Source organism: Buteo buteo, chromosome 16 (assembly GCF_964188355.1).
Source record: "Buteo buteo chromosome 16, bButBut1.hap1.1, whole genome shotgun sequence".
Classification (NCBI taxonomy): domain Eukaryota; kingdom Metazoa; phylum Chordata; class Aves; order Accipitriformes; family Accipitridae; genus Buteo; species Buteo buteo.
Window position 1 is genome coordinate 18,219,756 of NC_134186.1, and position 20,249 is coordinate 18,240,004.

Genomic DNA, 20,249 nt, shown 5'->3' on the forward strand with positions numbered 1-20,249 from the left:
GGTAGACTGCTGGTCTGTGTTGGGCCAGGGCATGTGTGCTGGCAGACAGGCAGAGAAATGCGGAGGGAAAAAACTCTCCTTGGGAAGACAAAGTCACTTGTGGCCATCCCTAAGGGAGGAAGACACTGATATGCAGGAGCTTTAGCTGCACTGAAGTTCACTGTTGTCCGATATTGCCTCAGCCTCATTCCCTCAGATGTCCCTTGCGCACAGGTAAAAACTTTGTGGGTTTATTCACAAATTTACAATGTCTCATGAGATATTGTAAATCCAGCTGGCTCACACCTAAGGATGGTGCATGATAGACACCTTTCAGTGGCAACACTATCCTGAAGTGTGCCCATCCCAATGCTCCTGCCCACCACCAGCCCCAGCACCCTGCTCTGCCCCTCTCCCAGCACAGGAGCTCCTCGTGTCACCTGGCCGAGGGGCTCATGTGGTTTGAAGAAACTCTTCAAAATGAGTGATTCCTACTGTGGCTGGGCTGGCACAGCCTCCTGGGTGAGGGAGAGCGTAGCGCAGGGCAGGAGCAAACAAGGGGAGCGGGAGACAGGACTTCCTGAGCTGGCACTGCCACTAAGAGAAATGCCTGGCCCACCTTCGCCTTGGGGTACATTTCCAAGTTCACCTGTATGGTTTAGGAACATAAATCCCATTGCTGTCAACAGAGATTTTTTTTCTTGAGGCCCATGCTCCTGCTTTACGAAGACGTAGCTGAAATATCTCATATAAAAACAAAATTCACAACAATGAAAAGTTATTTTGTCTTTTATAAGAGCAGGGACTCTGTAGAAGCCTTTCACAGCCTCTAAAGTTTCAGAAAGGCCACTGAAAATATTCTAGGATTTAGATCCACAACAAAAGACAAGACTCATCCAAACACTTGCACTGACTCTGACTGGCATTGGACTGGACTCACATGTGAAATGTAAGCAAAATATGCTCAGAGTCCTTCACAATATAGTGGATTATAGCAAGAGTGGTTTTTATTTATAAAAAATGGGGTTATAACAAAGGGACATTGAGATGCCCAAGGCCTTCCTTACCCCCCCTCCCCCCCAAACATTCAGGGGAAAAGGCAAAGAGACTGTTCTCACATGCATGGACACATCGCCTCCTCAGCAAACATGTCCACAGATTTGTTTCCCCAGCATAAAACTAAAACAAGCAGACAAATATTTTTCTTCCAGTGTTTGCTTTCTATTTATTTTCTGTTGCTACCTTTGTGCCTGCAGCAACACCAATGTTCCCCGAGCCCCAGAATCCACAGATTTTGCATCTGCTGCCTAGCCTTTCAAACCTCAGAGGACTACACTAGAGCAGCTCTCCCTTTGCAGCTGGCAGTCATGGGATTGCTTCAGAGTTGAGGTGAACAGGCAGAATGCCGGGAACATAAATAGGGGCTCCCAGCTGGGACAGGGATTGGAACTGGAATGGGACATACCATCTCAGTTGTGCTTTCAGCAGATGTTTAAGGAACTGGAGCTTTAAGTTACCTCTTTATGAGTTGTTATTATTCTTCCAAATTTCTCTATTGTTATCTCTATTTCTCTGTTGTCTTCTTGACTGTTCATGGAAAGCAAAATACTGAAAGGTCACTGGCAGGTTCAAATTTATTTTTGAAGGTGAGCAAATAGCCGCAGGGATTTATTCACCCAATTTCAAGCAGAAAAAATATATAAACAACTTACTGGGACACACACCGCCCCCCCCAACCCCCCAAACATAACTGCACATATCTAACCAAGGCAACCTCACAGTCCTGTCATTCAAAACTTTACTATTGTTTCCTCATCTCTGGTAGCATCACTTTCTGTGTTGAAAAATGGCAACCTCTTCTGTGCAAAGATCAAGGACTATAAATTTTCACATTCTGGGCACTATAAGAACCATAACTAACCATTTATTGAATGAATCTCACTTCACTAGGCATGACTTTCCCAAACCTGTATAATGTGTGAAATCATTTATTGCTTGGAGACCTGTTAAACGGGCAGCCACAAAAGTCCATTGCATCTCATTGTTTGAAGCCTAAACCTCAACATCATTTATTTCTAAGCTATTTTTTGGGTACATGCAGAAATCAAACCCTTGTAAAATCTTTTTAATTTCCTGCTCTCGTTCTTTGGGCCCACAGACTGGACCTGCAAGATATTTCACTTCTTTTTTTTTCCACATTACTGGTAAACTCCTTCAGTTTCAGCTGTGATGCCCATAAACAAAATTCACGTCAGACAAGGCAAAGGTTCCAAGACAGACAGTTATTAGCTCAAAGCCAGAGTGTTTCATTTTAGACTTCATCCCCATTTAAACCATGAAAACCTCAGTAAGTATTGAATTTAAATCCACTGTCACTTTCTCCAGGCCTTTGTCAAAGGACTCATTATTAGTTTCTATTTTACAGTACCTCCTAGATCTCCATGCTGAGAGGGGCCACACTGTATCAAGTAGAGCTGCGTGCACACACAGAGCAACAAGCAGTCTCTGTCCTGGAGCGTTTAGGTTCCCAGACCAGAAGAAAGATAAGAAAGAGGAGTTACATTTCCAGCATGTGTCACACAGCAGGTCGGAGGGTTCAGAAGGAGAGGTCAGGATTCACGAGTCTTAATCCAGGGCGTTATCTACCACATCAGATTTTGTCATACTCTTTTTAAACAAAACAAAGTATATGTATATAATAAAGGGTACACGCGGATATACTAAAGTATATGAAAGGTTTTGTCAGTATATGAAAGGTTTTGTAAGAAAGGTTCTGTCCCTTTTTACAAGAGCAACCACAAAACCTCATAAGCCTCTTGGATCCATCTGTATCCTCTCCTTTCTCAAAGTGCGTGCTAACGGCCCCTAATCCCATGGCTTGCTCTCACAACAGAAACAACAGTTCGCTGGAGAACAGTTTTTGCAGGAAAGCGCGATGTTTGGATATGTGTTTACTGAAAGGGATCTTTATCATTTGTGGTTCCTGTTGGTCCTGGTGTCCTATTTGTGTGTGCCAAAAGGGAGAGGAGCAGCACTTTGCCTGTAAGCAGGACTCTCTTATCCTCTACTCTGAGGCCTGTAGGACTAGGCAGCTATCAGGAGAAAGGTAATTGCACCAGCAAGCCTGAGCTACTAGCTTCCAGTCAGGCTTGCAATGTGTATAAAACCCTGGTTGCCTGATGAAATCCTCAGATACCATGAGCCCTCAGCATCGGCAACATGACTGTTTTCCAAGCCAAGCTGCCTTAAGCCTGTCAAAGTAGGTTTAATTGTTGCTTCTTTTCTCTGAACAGTGCCCAGAAGCATTATATGACATTGGCAAGGCCAGCTGTCCCAGAGAAATGCTCCAGGGAATGGTTGCTTTCTGTCCCAGCCCTCATGGCTGAGGATGTCTCCTGCAGCAAGTCATCCCTGCAGTACTGTGCCCGTGGTCCACAGATCAAGGCTCAGGGTGCTTTGCCAAGCTAGGACAATACTACAAAGGAGTAACTGGGAATTCCAAAGCAGAGCAGCAGTTGGCAGCTGCACGGCACAGCCCTCATTTTCTCTGTACCATTTCTGTGATTTTCCACTCAAATCATTGTGCCATTTGAAGGAACATAGACCCGTGTCATTCTGAGTTACAGTCAGACTTGTGGGTGCCACTAATTCTGCTAAATGAACGGTAAAATAGAAACAGACAGAACGATGTAATTAAGCATGCTGTAGAAAAAGAGTCAGAAGGAACACACCAACGGTATTTTCAAAAGCCATCTGTCCCAATATTCATGGTGTCACACACATATCTACTGAAGTACTGCAGAAACCCTGGACTAGCTACACAATTCTCACCAGAAGTTTATGTGAAATTAAGTCATCCCAAATGCTCATTCAAACTAAGGGTTACTGAGAAGGGAAGAGATGAAATAAAATGTTCCTGTTGTTCTAGACAACAAAAAAAGACTGCTAAGGAAGTAACTTTATAACCTGAGAAGGGTCTGCAGCTTTAAGAAATTCTCCCCTAAAGGTTGTAAAGCTTTTACTATGCAAAGTATTTTTGCTATTATATACACTGGCGGCCACTAAGTGCAGCTATTATTTCTGGCGGTCATTCAGAGAAGGTCGGCGCTGATAAAATGTTTAACAGAGTTTGTTTGGGTAGATCCATCTGTGTTTTTAACCACCCATACAGTCTTTTCTGTCCTTTTAAAAGATACTGGATGTTCCTGAGTCTAATAAATTATGGTCTTTATTTTTATTTGCCATCTTTTATTATTTATCATGCCACAGCAAAGAACATCTTCTTTACAATGTCCATGCTTTTCTATATGGATTACACAAACATCTAAACAAGTGATGATTCTTTGCTGTGGGGCAGGGGTGCAGCCTACACAGAGCTCCCATTTCCTTGGTAAAGGCCATATGGAGTTGTGACCTGTCGCTCTCACTCCTTATACCTTGGGGTCAGTTCATGCCTCAGAGGAGCCAAGGAGGGGAGATTGCCATCAGAGGGCAGGGAAGTAAGAGGTATGTTGAAAGGATGTAGCAAGGAGCCCAAGATGGAGCTTCGGAAAGGAAATGTTTTCAGGTTCATGTGAGCACCAGGAAAAATATTATGACTAGTTGGGATGGACGACAATAGCATTCTTAACACTCCCACTGGATGGGTTTGGTAGTGCAGGATTTGAAACAGCCGCATTAAAAACTCTCTGTACTGCATGGAGCAAACCAGGTGAACTCTCAGCACCCCACTTCCCTGCCTGGCTGCACTGCATGGCCAGGAGGTGAAGCACCTCAGTGACAATCTCTGCTACTGTTTATGAGTTCTGTGTTCCAAAACCTGAAATGAAATATTGCTAGGACTCTATTGCTTCAAAACGCTGTGCAAACATTTACATACTATGAAGCAGGTGAGTATTTGTATTGCCATTTTACAGATGGGAAAGTAAGACAGAACAAGCGGCTTGTAGCTAGTGACCACTAGCGAATGTGTGCCCCACCTGATGCAAATAACTTCCATTGATGTAAAAATTATTTAGATCCTACAGCGAGAGGATCCTCACATCTGACATCCATTCTGGACATTTCATAAAGCTTTTTGTATCCAGATATAGTACTGTCCTGAACGTGTGGTTCAGGTCCCTTTGCCACTTACCTGAGCTTATCTGCTACAAAAATCACACGACGCTCCAAGAGCAGAGAAGCAAAGATCCTGATGATCTGACGAACACTGAGGCACTTGAAAAGGCATTCGAAGTCCACGTGTTCCAGGCGCGAGTCCATGGGCCGCCGCAGCTCAATGACCTGAACACATCCAACAAACATCAGTCAGCATCACTGGTCAGGACTGACAGCGCCAGGGGCACCTGGCACCTCAGCCCCTCCAGCTCTGCGCCATGCTTTCCTGTTGAGGGGACACAGAGAACGACCCCCATCCTCTTTTGCAAACTGAGGCTGGAGGCACAGTGCTGTAGCGAAATGGCGTATTACACAATTCACTATCAAGTCATTCTTCTTCCCAGAATACAGTTATGCGCATTAAATCTGCTGTCATTTCCGAGGGAAGCATAATTCTGCCTTCTAAACGCCCTGTCAGAAATTTAAAGCTTGGCTGAGGCCAACAGTATGAAGCACGTAACGAACGGGAAACACTGGAGCCAGAAGCTTACGGGGTTAAAACAGCCATAAACACAAGGTAAATTTTGTTATAAACTTGGCTAGCAATTCAAATTCACATCTAGATAGGAGCCAGGGACTGAACTTCAAGGCCGGGCAAAATTTAAACGCAATTTACTTCATTTTCACTCTTCTATGATGCATAATTCACTAGATAATGTTTAAAACCTTTTTTGTCATAAAGATATGTACATATATATACTTAACTGGGGAGTCAGGACAAGGTCTTAGACGGTGACTTGTGACATCCCTTTAAAGTCTAATTTTCATACTTCATCCATGACCTCAGGCCCTCTCCTTCTTTTTCTCAAATGCCTTTTGCTTGATTCCTTTATTACATCTTCCTTCTACTCTGCAACTGACATGTTCAGATGTGGAACTTGAAGGCAGAGGACAGAAAAAAGAAGAGGGAAAAATAACATGAAGAAGAGAGTAACAGAGGGAGAAAAATATGAAGTGCAAGACAGCAAATGATGAACTACTGAGGATTTTGAGGAAACAGAAGGGAAAGGGGAAAAGTTGGCCAACTTGAAGCTATGTTGAAATCTCTGAAGATATATTAACAGGAACACATCTATATCTTCTTCTTTCCATATGTCCAAAAATCACCATCACTTTATTGCTTTAGACCACTTTTATGTTTTCATGCATATGACACCACATTCCACGAGCATACTGTACTGGGTTTAAACTGGAGTAGCCCTTACAAAATTCCTCACAAACACAGTTTAAGGATATGATCAAGATCACAGGATACTGGAAACAAAACCAGTTCATACCAGTTTAGCTGTAATATTGTTTGTGATCAGTAACACAGGACTGTAAAAAGAAGGTCACTGTTAGGACTGTAAAAAGAAGGTCACTGTTAGAACAGTATTTGTGTACAGATTTGCTTTTTTTTTTTAAGCCTGAAATACAGAAACATTGTGGTGCTAGAGCATTAGATACCCATCACTCAGCTGTTGCCCCAAAGAGCAGTAAGAATCAAATTGTGGAGCGATGGTGTACCATGAATACCTCCTCGGGAAATGCTGCCTGCCTACCCCTTTCTCATATTCAGTAAAGGTGTCCACTTCCATTCCTTAGCATTGGGATTGCAAGCTCAGATCATGTTTATGTGCCAAATCACGAGGAGCTGGTTTTACTGCAAAACTTCCAACACTAAAATCTTGCTGCGGGGTAGGATGCAATGCAAGTTACAGCAGCTTTTACAAATGCCATGGATGTTTTCTGTTGCCTGGCAAAGCCTTCTGCTTCAGTCTACTCATCACAAAGAAATATACTGTCTACTTCCCAATTAATCATCATCTTTGTTTAGGCCAGAGGAGCCACAATGGAAGGACAAGATTCTGTTCCTAATTAAGCCAGTGCATTCCATTTAAATAACAAGTTTGTACTAGCATAACAGAGAGCAAAGCTCAGCCAGAAGAGAGTTGTTTGTTTGTTTGGAATTGCCTCAATGTTTTTCTCTGGGAGAGTTCAGAAGCTTGGGCAGAGGATAGAGAAGTTGCAGATCCATGGTTCCCAGATATATTCGCATCAAAAAAGCATTAACAGATCTTACCACTGTTACACCAGTTTTCCTTTGCTTCTCCAGAAGAAAACACTTGTGATTTAAACATGCCTTGCAAGTCACTTAGACAAGGAACTCTTTACGTTTCATACCAAGTGACATTACAGGCCCACTCCACTGAAGTCAGTGGTATTACACTCAGAGAAAATACAATTTAATGTAAAAATAGTATTAGCACTGTAAAACTAACCCTAAGGAGAGTAAAATAACCCTAGAGGAGAATTTTTTTCCTGCTTTCACTAACTGGGCCAAATGCTATTCCAATCTGCAGTAATGCATTTCCTCTATATGCTTGCCCATTTGAGTGGAGCTACTGTAAACCTACATAAGGACATACAGAGAGCAGAATTTGACACAGCGAGTGGCTAGCAAGCCTCAAGTTACAAAAAAACTTTTTAAGCAAGGCACCAATATTGCCATTTTCTAGGAAGGTGTATGTTGTATAATGCTAGGCTTCCAGCTACTTGAGTCAGTAATAAAAGGAAATGAAATCTATTATATGTGTGTGCACATATGCACAAAAACTTTTATATGACATGCTTTTCCAAACATAGACCATTTCTTTGAGGGCCAGTTAAAGGGTATTTATTGCCAAAAAGAGCCATTTAAATACTGCTGGTCACTCCTCCTACCAAGACCAGGACCAGCAGGAATGAAGTTTGCAATAACAACCAGCTGCTGAACTGTTCAAGTACAGTCAGCATGGGAAACTTAACACTTGCTTGTTATCACTGTGATAAGGCTCAGCAACACTGTAGTCTGTTAACTACACTAGGCCAGGCATACTAGGACATTTGTGTTGTTTGTGTTTGGTTTTTTTCAAACACAGCTTATTAATAAACATAAAATAACAAATACATAACAATAAATTGGTTTATAATCATCAGTGGGAACTAGCATTAGCATATCAACATTGGTGCAGCTCCTGCACTGCTCATTTTGAGGGTGTGCCACCTCACATGCCTTGCAGTATCCATATGTCTCCTCTTGTTTTTCTTTTGCTGTTTGATATTGGAGTGGTGAGGGGGGATGCTTTGCCTTTTAATGTTTGTAGTTGCTTTTTACCTCGTTTCCAGCTCCAGGCAGAAAGGTTTTGACTTTGATTGTCTTTCCAGGTGCAGGAAAAGGAGATTCCATCAGACTCCTCATAAATGGATAAACCAAGGCAGCAGATATTCCCCTTCTCCTTTCAACCTCATCCAGGATCTGATCCATTAGTAAGACATAAGAGAGAAAGAGACAGAACATGTCAGCACCACATACACTTTTGAAGCATCTTTGGACCCACATGTGCCTAAACATATGGTGGCAGATCTAAGTTTAATTCTCCTCTGCCATACGTTTCTTCACTACTGTTAAACCCATGGGATTTGTTCATACTCTAAAAGTAAGTTTTCCAGTTACAAAATGGAGCTTGTTTGTGCATGCAATTAACACAGAGACAACTAAGAAATAATAAATCTGGAAAGGAGAAAGAAGAGTCAGCATGGCAAAAGGGATCTATATTGTTGGGATTTTGCCTGAACAACAGGGTGAGCTGAAGGAGAGAAGGATCAAGACAAATCCCACAATCACAGGCCAGGTCAGCATCACATCTCAGTGGTACATCTTGAAGTTTGTATTAAGGAGAAACACTTTCTTTTACCTTGGGCATCTCTTCCATTTCAACTGAGAGGGCAGGAAAAAGCCAGCCCAGCAAGAAAAGCAACCCTGCCACACTATGATACCAGCAGAGGTCCACCAGGAAAGAGCTCCTGGAGGAGTCCTGGCCGTGGCGGCAGCAGTCACATCACAGTCTGTGCTGAGCTGGAGCCAGCCGCGAGCAGCCTCGTGAAGCATGCCCAGCTGTTTACACTGGGTGCCTGCATTAAGGTCATTTTCTGTTTGACATGATGCAGAGCAGGCAATCTAGTTTTGAAATAAGCAGATGGAACTTCTTACAGATAGAGAGGACTATTATTTTCTTCTCTCTTTGGTCACATGGGCCAACATAAATTAGATCACAGCTAAGTTTTCCCACATTAGACAGACCATATAGATGATAAACCTAAAGAAGATGAGAAAGCAACCTTCAAAGCAATTAGTGGTTTGACCTGAAATAGTGATCTTTTAACCACCACTCAAGAGCAAAAAGCCATACAAGAGTTAGTGGGTCTGAGCCAGGCATTTTCCCTTGTTTCTCTTGGAAATGCTTTTCACTGAAACAGAACATTAAAAGATACTTAAGCACAAGCTGGTGACTTAAAATGATAGCTAGTGACACCAAATGCCAACAGAGGCATTCACTGGTGCATAGTTCCCCCTTCCTCCTTGCAACATAGTAAAGACCTAACTAAAGCAAAGCTGATACTATATACATAGTTTGCATTCCAGTCCATGGAAGTGGCAGATAACCATAAATGAAGACACTAATTTCATCCTTGATGTAATTTGCAGCACAACAACTATCCTCACCAAACAAAACCAGCTGCCCAAATGGGAAGTAGTAATGAACCAAGGCTATGCCCCGGGTCCCTAAGTGCTCCTGCACACTGCCAGCACGCAGTTGTAACGTGCCCAACACGTATCTCCTTTTCTGCAGTCACTATTCAATGCTTTATGTTGCTGGAGTTGGGGGCCATGTGTGTGGCATATCCCTGTCCCAACAACCTTCACAACACAAATTAAAAGGAGCATTTAAACCGAATAAAAGTTGAACAGAGATCTCAGGAGATAAAATAGTCAAAAACATCTGTTGAAACCATGACCAAATGAACTGGCTGGCAGTAAAGACATCTGTGGTTCTCAAGTCTGCCTCAGCAGTAGGTATTAGAACTGTGAGCATAAAAGGCTTTGAATAAGATGAAAATAATGCAGGCTATCAGAAACAGGATGATAAACATTTTAAAACAGAGGACTCCTTTTACTTTTCTGATAAACAATATCCAAGGTTTAATATCTTGTGGTCTTTCATCACTCACATTTTTCTGTAAAGACAACTGTTCCTTGTTTTGACTATTTTGGCAAAGTGCACCATCATGATCATTTTCCTCTCTTTCACTGGATTTATCGATTAGGACAACCCAGGTTCCTCTTACTAGGCTGGAAAAAGAGACCGTCTCACTTTTCAAGAACTTTTGTCTCCATCCACACCACATCTGTCTTCAAAACCAACAAGGATTCTAAGGTTCAAACTCTTCCTCCTTCATTTAACAGCTGTTTCATCCAAACCTTTTCCAAATGCGGTGCTTGGAGTGTGTGCTAAAGAGCTGTGCTAAATCCAGCCCAGGGCTGGAGTCAACCCCGGGTGCTGTCAAACACCCCGCTCCCACCCTGGCGCCGGTACCCTCAGGAGGTGACCAGCCCTCTGTAGGACAGTACTGCTGTGGCCAGGGTCCAGTGCAGATGGGGTCCTTTTGCGGTCCAGCCCCTCCATGAGCCCAGTAGTTGAAAAAGAGCACAGGTGTGTTACAGCCCCATTCAGGGCCCAATATGCAATTGAGTGGGAGCCTGCCTTCCTGCACAGACCAAGAATTTGAGGCCCATGTGGCCATGACCTGCCTGCCACAATGCCTGGGAACAGCCCGTGCTGAAGCCAGGGAAATTACATTCACCCATCAGCCTTGGGTTCACTTTGGCTAGATGATCAGACACTTTTTTTTCAAGTTACAGATTGAACTGAGAAAAAAGATTATTTGCAGTTTTGCTGCAATGACCTTCCTTGTCTGACTTTGTAGCTCAGCTGCAGTGATACTTGGTTGTAAGGAGGATACTTACTTTTTTTTTTAATGTTTTGCTTTTTTTTCCCCCTCTCCCAAGGTTTCCTTTGAAAATCAGATAAAAGCATAAAAGCAAACAAAGACCCTCAGGACATCTCTCCATGCCACAAGTTTGGTGAGCTGTGTTATCCTCCCAGAACAATGCATTCCATTTCTCTCACAGATATCTGTATTTAGATACATATTATGTCTAAGAGACACTGTTATAAACCCTTGATTTCAGACCTTTATGAAAGACGTCAGAAGCAGAATTGCAATTAACTATTGCAACCCAATTGTATTTCTTCACACAAGATTTGTGTTAAACAAAGTTTTATCTACAAAAGCTGGAAACCTGCTTTGAAGATAACATTCTGTATGATTATTAGATCATATGAACAATATAAATGCTATGATTTTTATTAACTTCAATGATTTACATGTTCTTTTCAACTTTATTCCTGTACAAATGAACAAGAAAAATCTGTGCAAGTTCTGTGAGATTTCCCATATCTGAAGTGAAAAACTCTGGCAAATTAAAACAACATTTCTATGAATACTGTATCAAAATTGGAAAAGGGAAAGGCAGCCATTTGACATTAGTGTTCTCCACAGATCACCAGCAAATCCTACATGATACTCTGAGGTGCTCACTGGATTTTTCAGGGCACACTTTCAGAGGACTAGGAGGCCCTAAACTGGCAGCTAGAGAGATATTTCAGATGTTAATCAATCAGAAATGTTATTAATAGTTAATTTTAATAATTTTTTGTCTTACAAAAGAAGAATGCTTGTGGCTCTGGAGCTGACTGGCAGTTAACTGTTTCTATGGCTATTCAATCCCTCAGTTTAGCTGCAATGCCCTGCTTATTGTCTTGAAACTCTTGTGTCAAGAATTGTATTACCTAGATAAACCACATTAGCATACATTGCAGCTTTGAATTCATTAATGTGGAGGCCAATTAAAAGATTATCCATGCTTTCCTACCCTACTAGGATAAAAAAACCATGTTAATAGAATTAAGCATATAGAATTCACTTATCAAATAATCTTTTTTCTTAACCTCATCATTCCACAGGGTATTGGAGTAAAAGTGGTACTGGCCCATCATTCAAACTGTGGATGCCAAGAATTACAGCTCAGCACAGAACGGCTTTAGAAAACAATGGAAAAAACTTCAGTCAGCCAGATCATACAGACACCCAGATGTTTTTTGAATCAAGTTCTGCCTCAGTCACAGAAGTAATAAGACATTCTTTGATGAACCCAGTAATAGGGATGGAATATCCAAAACAGCAACTGTAAAATACAGTTGTCTCCCATCAAAGGAAGAAATTCTTCTCGTCTGGTTCATCACTGCGGATGTGTCTCAGTAAACAATCAAATTAAAAAGCAATATTGAAAAAAAAAAAAATCTTCTTACCTTGGAAAATAAGTCAAAGCACCCCAGCCGGCTGATGACACAATAAACTTCAGGTAGGCGTGGGCCTTTTCCACTTGGCTGATAACAGTAAAAAGGAGATTGAAATTACATATTAATTTGGAGTCATAAGGAAATATACTTCTCTGATCACACAGTTGGCCATCATGTGACATCTTTCACTATCCGTTTCTCCATCAAAATAGCTACTCTTGGGAAAGCATCATATTTCTTCCATAAGACAGTAAACTAAAAAGCATAAATAGTGCTTATCCACTTTGGAAATCACAGCACATTGGAGCTGTATTCTAATATTTCTCCAGCTTGCAGCCATAAAAGCACATTTAACTACAACTGTAACTCATGCCTGTGCTATCATTGTCCTCTGCTCCTGCTGCAGCACAAGGAGTGGGGCCACCCTGGGACCATGTGCTGGAAGATGAGAACTACAATGCTAAGGGAGGTTATGACAGCTTTAGTTCCCCACTCCCTCCATGATGTTCAAAGAGAGCTCAACTTACAGAAAGCAAGCTCATAGACCTAAACAAAGGCAAGCTGCATGAGCTAAATTATTAAATTGCTCAGATTAATGCGTGAGAAACATGAAACTCCTAAATAACTTAAACAGTGGCAAGTATGAATCAATGATGCACCCCCCCCAAAAAAAAACAAACCCAAAACCTATAAAGACTGTCCTCTACAACCATCCTATTGAAGATATTTCCTAGAGAAGCAAATGGTTTAAAATGGCATAACTGACATGCATTCCCTCAGCATACTGGACTTTGCAACCCTCCCTATACCACTGCATGGAAAGGCCCGTCAGCACTGTGTGTGAAAGAAGGGTACAATCACTGGCTAGATTCAGGTTATTTACTGGAAAAGAAGTAGAATTAGACCAATGCTGAGCAAGGCAGCTTGTTAACTTCAGATGCAGTCACACGTAGTCCCAAGATACAATGCAAGGAAGTCGTGGCGCTGCCTTGTTCAGGAGCTACATCCATCCCGGCACAAAACGGCTGTAGATACGGTAGCAAACCCCAGTACCCCAGCAGCAAAAAGCTGAAAGTGGGATCTGAGACAACAGGCAAGGCTGCCTGCTTCCTTCCATCTCGTGGAGTCAGCTGTGCTTGTGCTGCATGGAGTGAGAAGTGGCTGTAAAAGAACCACTTGGCATCACTTAGCCTCTTTGCGCAGCTGTACATTATCGATATGCAGCAGTGACAGAATCGTCCCCATTAATAACGACCCTGTGATAAAGGAGCTCAGTCACTGTTTCCATCAGCTTCTGCCCACTTGTACGTTTAGCCAAAGTGGCTGGTCATCTCCTCTCTATCCACATAGAAGGCCAGTGTATTTCTATGTTTGTCTCATCATTAGACTTTGCTAATACAGTGATTAACTTCCCCACGGTGTGTTTCACATTTACATGTCACAGATGTCAATCAAGAGAAACTGAGGAGTAGCTGTGCTTTTTAAATCTGAATATTGCAATCTAGACTTGGACAGTCAGCAGGTGCCTGCCTGTTATAATAAAGACCACAAAAAAATACCAAAGCTAAGTGAATACAGATGAGTCTATTTCTGGATCCAAACCTGCTCACTACACGTCACATCTCTGAAAAAGCAGAGCCCTTTTTTGTCCATATTAGGTATAAAACCCTTTCTAAAGGCACTGAGTGATTATATCAAGCATGTGGGATTTTGGTTAAAATCATTGTGTCAAATCTGCAGGAATGCCGAAGCCATGCCAGGAGTCTTGGATAGCTCCCAATCAAGAGCTGTCTCACTGAGTGCCAGTAAAAACATCACATTCCTGGGTCATCTATAAGACCAGAAACAATAACTGCTTAGCGCTTACTCAAAGATTCTCCTTTATGAAATATCATTGCTTTCAAACATCTTGAAGGCTACACGTCTCTGAGAGCTGGGTTTCTTCCCTCCTTGCACTCATCATATAGAACGTCCTTTTCTGTTATTTCAGAGACTTTTTCCTGCAAACAGCACAGGCTCCCAGATGGATACATATCATCTGTAAGAGGCAGCAAGCAAAAGCCTCAGGCAGAGCCATTCTGAGGGGCAGGATGTCTCAAATTTTTAACACTGGCAATTTGTCACATAACCTCCCCTCTCGGCCATTAGTTTACACCTCAAAGATGGATCTAAAACCCCTGCTCATTGTGCTTCAGTTTGCTTCTTTCCCAGAAAAACCATCATATGGGACATGACACTCCTCCCTTCTCTGCCTGGACTCCTCTCTCTTCACTAGGGGAGACTTGGGCACTGGGTCTGGCCAACAGTACTGGTTTAACCTACTCTCTTCCCAGAAGATAGTGCTTCCAAGTTGCAGGCTGTGGTCTACAAGGTAGTTACAAAGCCTTGGAGTCATGTCCGAGTCATGTCCAAGTCATGTCCTTCAAGTCTCACACTTCCACACAAGGAATAGGTCCAGTGCAGGGAAGCTGTATGGTAAAGGAGCACAGCTGAGAGGCATCTGAGTGACTCTGCCTTGATCCACTGCACTCTTCCCAGAAGAGGGATGGAGGGGATGATGTTTTGGTTTTGATTTGTTTTCATGGAGCCCAGGATATTTTCAGCCTTAGCCCAGTATCACGAATGAAAATGCTAATGAGTTTTGTTGATAACGAGACAGTTTCCCAAGAGGATGAACACAAACTGACAAGAACTTGGCTACGAGATGGAGGACCTGAGATCTGCATCAGGGCTGGTCTGCAAGTGGCTCGGGACAGTCTTTTTTTATAGTGAGTTTAATCTGAAGTTTACTGAGTAAAGCCCACTCCAAAACCTGCTTTGGCAGGAGAAACAGGAGGCTTTTGCTCCAAAAAATAAGCCTGCCACTTTTCTCTTTCAAATCACACCTCCCTGCCCATGTGCTTGAAATGTAGGGGAGCCTTCTGATATCTCCTCCCAGACTGGCATAGCACTGAGAGTCTCACACACTGCACGCGCCTGCTTTCAAAACAAGGCAGGCTGTCCCTGCAGTGTGCATACTCGCCAGCCATTCAGACACATAACTCAGTGGTTTGGGCTTCTTAAGATACCGGGGAGGCTGTGGAGTGTCAGGAAAACTCCCAGTTTCGCAGCCCCAGAAATACCTGGGGAATGCTAGTCCCAGCATGTTGACATCAGAGGAATCAAAGTAGTGAGGACCAAACAAAACATTTTTCCTCCTGCACTTCTCCTCCCAGCCTCACCCATCTACCTGAAGATACACTGTGTGGAGAGGAAAGGCAGCAAAAACACACCTACTAAACAGCAAGAAAGAGAAATGTGCACCATAGTCCTACCTTCCGTCTGAAAGAAGCAGGAGTGCAGCAAGAAACAGACTAGCATCAACCTGAAGACTCCAGAAGGGGTGTGTTCCTTTCTCCCCACAATGAAACAGGACATCTTGCCTGAGATCTTCTAAATAATTCCCAGAAAGCATTATTAGGAAAACCGGAGGAAGCAGTAAGGGCTGCGCCAAGGCCAGGTGAAAAAAGGACCATCACAAACGCACAGCAGCAGCTGAGTTGTCTGAAGGAAGCAGCCTTTGCAAAGCACATACATTAGCTATGCATAAGCCTCTAACACCCTGGGCTCCCTTTGAGACCAGAACTGTAGATGCTTCAATTGCAATTAGCTGTCATTAAAGAAATGATCATATAACAGAGATAGTATGTAAAAGTATTTAAATGACAATGCAAATGCCATTTTGACACATATATTGTGTAATGTTTATTCCCTTCTGCAGGAAAGTGAAAAGAACACTATTTTAATCCTACCTGGGTCTAGGACTGTCTTGATCTTGGAACAGTGAAAGATACAGATTCAATCCAAAGCTTAAACAGGGTATTCCTGAATAACCTCCCAGCACATTTCTCCTGCTCAGTTATATTAGAGCCACACACAAGCTGATGGGGTGCATAGCTTGAATGGATGACATCAAGAAGATAGAGGAGATGCCTCCCATGAACATTTTTCTGCATATACTAGATAAGGCTTGGCAGTTTCAGAAAGAGAGAGACATACTGAAAACCCAGCAAGGCTCCTTCTTGGGAAGTCTGCAATTCTGTTGCTGGCTTAATTTAAACAATGACAAACCTACAAATACAGAGACTGAAAAGTAGGTTTGCAGAAATCAGGTTATTGTGTCAGATCAGATCAGATCACCACTCTCTTAAGCCTAATGCAATCACATCCTCATGGCCACACAAGCCCTAGCCTCACCAGCAAGCCAACATATCCAGAAACAGAGATGTTCCTTAATGGTGCCAGGAATCAGAACACTTCCAATGTTGGGAGTCTAAAATGAATACATCAGTCACAAGCCAGCTTCTGAGGCAGCTCTTGATTCCTTGTTAGGGCCAATCCAAATTCAGACCATGAGAAAACTGTTGGTGTTTTAAATCCAAAAGCTTGTCTTAAAGTCTTCTTGTTATATGTGAAACATGAACTTTCAATTCCAGGGCACCCAGTGTGTACTGGGCTATTGAAGGTGCTTGGGGGAGGGCAAGATGGAGGGAAGAAGGCAAGAAGAAAAGATTTTCCAGTGAGCTTTTTTCAGTTCCATAAACATTAGTCTGCATGCCACAAAAGTTGCTTTCACAGTGTAACAAATTCCCTTCTCCTGCCCCAGCAAATGCAGGATGAACTAGTCCCGCCCAACGACTGCTTTTCATGTTTTAATGTACACACTTCATGCTCAGGCATCCACTCCTCCACTGACTCCTGGGGCTGGCTCATCTTAGCCTAGAAAAGTGCTGGAGGACCATTTCTTAAGTGAGAGGGAAGAAAGAGGTAGGATAGGGTGAAACAGACCCTGTAAGTTTTCATTTTATTTCTGCCAGTACAAAGTTACCAGCCAAGAAATCCTGACATTGTCAGGCTTTCTGCTCTGTGAACTGGGTCTTCTCAGATGTCTGCCCTATGTCTCCTACCATTCCCATGAACCAGCTGCCAGCTATGGCAACAAACTGCAGGACTTTCATTGTTTTGAGGATGCAGTATGTTATACTCCAGTATTGCACCACTAGCTAGAAGTAGCACCCGTCAGCATCTGCAGCAACACCCATGGCAGTAAAGCCCAAGATGCTTGTGAAGATCCCATAAAACAGCAGCTTACGTGCCATGACTATCCCTGGGGACAGGGGCTGGCATGGCTGTGGATCCCAGCCAGAAGGCCACTGACAACCCAGGCTGCCGAGGAGCTGCACTGGATCCAAGCATCTCCCAAAGGATACAGGCCTGGTGTCTCTCTGGCTGTCTACACCCTTTTTCTGGGCTGCAGAGACCATTCATGGCCTCCCAGTAAGGAAAGTTTTGCAGATTTTCACGTACTGGCGGGTCTTGCAGCTGAAGCTCTGTCAGCAGAAACTCACTGAGAAGGTCCCTGCTTTCACCACTGTGATCCTTGTATATACACTGTGCTCTTACTGGGCACAAGACTATGGACTTGGACAGATAAAGAAGAGCTAAGATTTCAGTCACACCCTTTAGAAAGCAATTTTTTAACATATTAAATCAAGGCAATTAGTAAAATGAAGTTTTACACTAAACCAAGATAAAAATCTGTATTTTATAAGGTACACTCAGATTCATGTTACAGCAGCTTCACCCCTGTTCCTTCCCCACCGTGTGCTCCCACTGTTCCTGTGCTCCTGCTCTCCCTTCTGCCACTACCCAGGTTGCTGCCCCATAGCACCAGGGGCATTGTAATGGAGAGGGACATGACCAGTCAGGTGAGGCTAAGCCGTCAGCAGGAACTTCTCAAATCATCTTTGCTGCTGACATGTGCATATCACAGAGCTACAGCCCCAGAACAGCTCTAGAAAAGAGCCTAGCAAGTTGATGGATTAATTAGCATGGAAAAGAAAGTTAATCTGTTATTAAATAAAAATGTCTCATTTGCAGTAAAATGTCATAGTAGTGAGAGTTAATATCTCTACTATATATTGACCCATTTCCTTTTATATGAAGATGCATACTTCTCACATCAAGTCACTAGGAAAGCTGTTACACGATTGCCTTGGAGGTATCAAGATGTAACTGGAAAACTTCATGCTATCTAGGGAAGTGCAGATTGTTTGCTGTGGTACAATAGGTTACATTCCATTCTAATCCTGTTCCAAAATGAAACAATACAATATAAATACATTTAAAAGGGATACTGTACAGGATTTGCAGTACAAACAGAACGTAATTGTCACTGTATCCCGTGAGGTAGTTTTGGCAGGGTTTTAGCACACACACACCCAAAAAAGGGCCTGGAACAATCTGAAGGCAGAAAAGAAAAAGTGAAGCAGTTTGTTCATATCACAACATGGCAAAGGAGAACAAGGCTGACAAAAAGTAATTGTTTCATAAACAAATGAATCGGAACACCAGCCTCTGCAGAAGAGACAGCCAGTCATCCTCACAGGATCAGGCTGGTTGGCCCATCCAGCCCCGGAGCCCGCTGCCGAGGTCTGCCAAACGCTCTAGAAGGCGTGAGACACCTCTCACTGGGTATTACAAGAGCATCCCTTGCCAGGACAGCTGGGGAATCTTTTCTAAGGAATTAGCCTCTCAGCAGTTGGCTTGTCTTGAAGCAGAGCAGTTTATAATGATTTTAGGGTTTTCTTATGGTTCTATATCACACAGTATGGCCCCACCCTTCTCTTATGTAATGTTTGCCAAAACCTGCATGTAGGTCCCAAGTTATGGTTGCTACATTTGACTGAACTTGTAGGTTGGGAATGGGACTAATCAGAGGAGATACTGTGCACTGCTGGACATCAGAGCCACCCTAATTGAAGCTTTCAGAAACTGCTCAGGAAATTGGACACTCAAATATAAAAATCTGCTTTAGACCCCAAGCCCCTGGCATGTAAACAGTGCCTGCAGAATTTACGTGCTCCTTGTTGCCTGTACAAACTCTGTATTTGCATATATAAAATAAGAAATTATGCACATGCCTGTAAATAGAAATACCACACTGAGGTACACATCAGTCAGGCTGTTCCACCCATGCACGGACATTTGCAGGGGACAAGAAATTGTTACACTTTGTGAGCACAGCTGAACCCTATAGAGAAGGAACTGCAGGTAACAACCCCAATTCCACCGTTTCTCCCAGCAGGACAGAAAGAGGTTGAAGGATTCAAATAACACTAGATCTCTGCTACTTTTGCCATTTCCCCAGGCAGATAAATGCCGAGATGTTTCTCTGCAGCTTCCAAAATCCTCTTTCTTTCTAAGCCCCAGACCGTACCAGTTTTGCTCTCAGAAGGCACAGCAGAATTTGCCCCAGAAAAGGACAAGCTATGTTGGTATCACTCCACTTTCCTCTGCTGGGTAAGCTGTACCAGTGAAATGAGACATGTCAGCTTCTGCATGTGAGGTTTTGGAACCAGATGAAACATCCTGAATTGTGATCTCCCAGGGCAGCAGCAGATCAGCTTTATAACTGGCTTTGTAATTATTAGATAGATTTAGCACGACAGTACTTTCCCCTTTTTTAAATTATTTTTTGCTATCTGGTTGACTGATTTTTGCCATAGTCAATGGAGGATAAAAACAATCTCCAATGCTGTATCAAAAGACCATTTATATAAAAGTGTATAGTATTGATTTAATTCTGTTCCTGGTATTTCCTACTATGCTAACCTATCTTCTGCACCAGCTGAAAGTCAGTGTTCTATTTTTATGCTGCCTTTAATGTAAGGTGGATTTCACTGAACCTTAAGTGAGTAAAAAAAGCCTATGTAAATTCTTCATTGACAAATTAATTCGACATTCCTGCACATAGATCTTTTTTATTGTGGCTGATAATTTCAGTCTCAGCCTGGTCCAGGATCACCTGTTTTGCATTTCACAAATGTAAGCTCTGTGCATGATTCCAAA

At 42.7% G+C, this 20,249-nt stretch overlaps 1 protein-coding gene across 2 annotated transcripts in view; it reads right to left on the reverse strand.

Annotated features, from left to right (window-relative positions):
* The window catches only part of DENND2B (DENN domain containing 2B), a 182,297-nt gene that overhangs the window by 19,148 nt on the left and 142,900 nt on the right, over positions 1 to 20,249 (reverse strand). For both annotated transcript variants that reach the window (XM_075048035.1, XM_075048036.1), the window contains 3 exons: positions 12,369 to 12,446; positions 8,273 to 8,413; positions 5,114 to 5,262 (listed from right to left, as the gene is read on the reverse strand). In XM_075048035.1, coding sequence (XP_074904136.1) covers positions 5,114 to 5,262; positions 8,273 to 8,413; positions 12,369 to 12,446 — 368 coding nt within the window. The remainder of the gene's footprint in view (positions 1 to 5,113; positions 5,263 to 8,272; positions 8,414 to 12,368; positions 12,447 to 20,249) is intronic.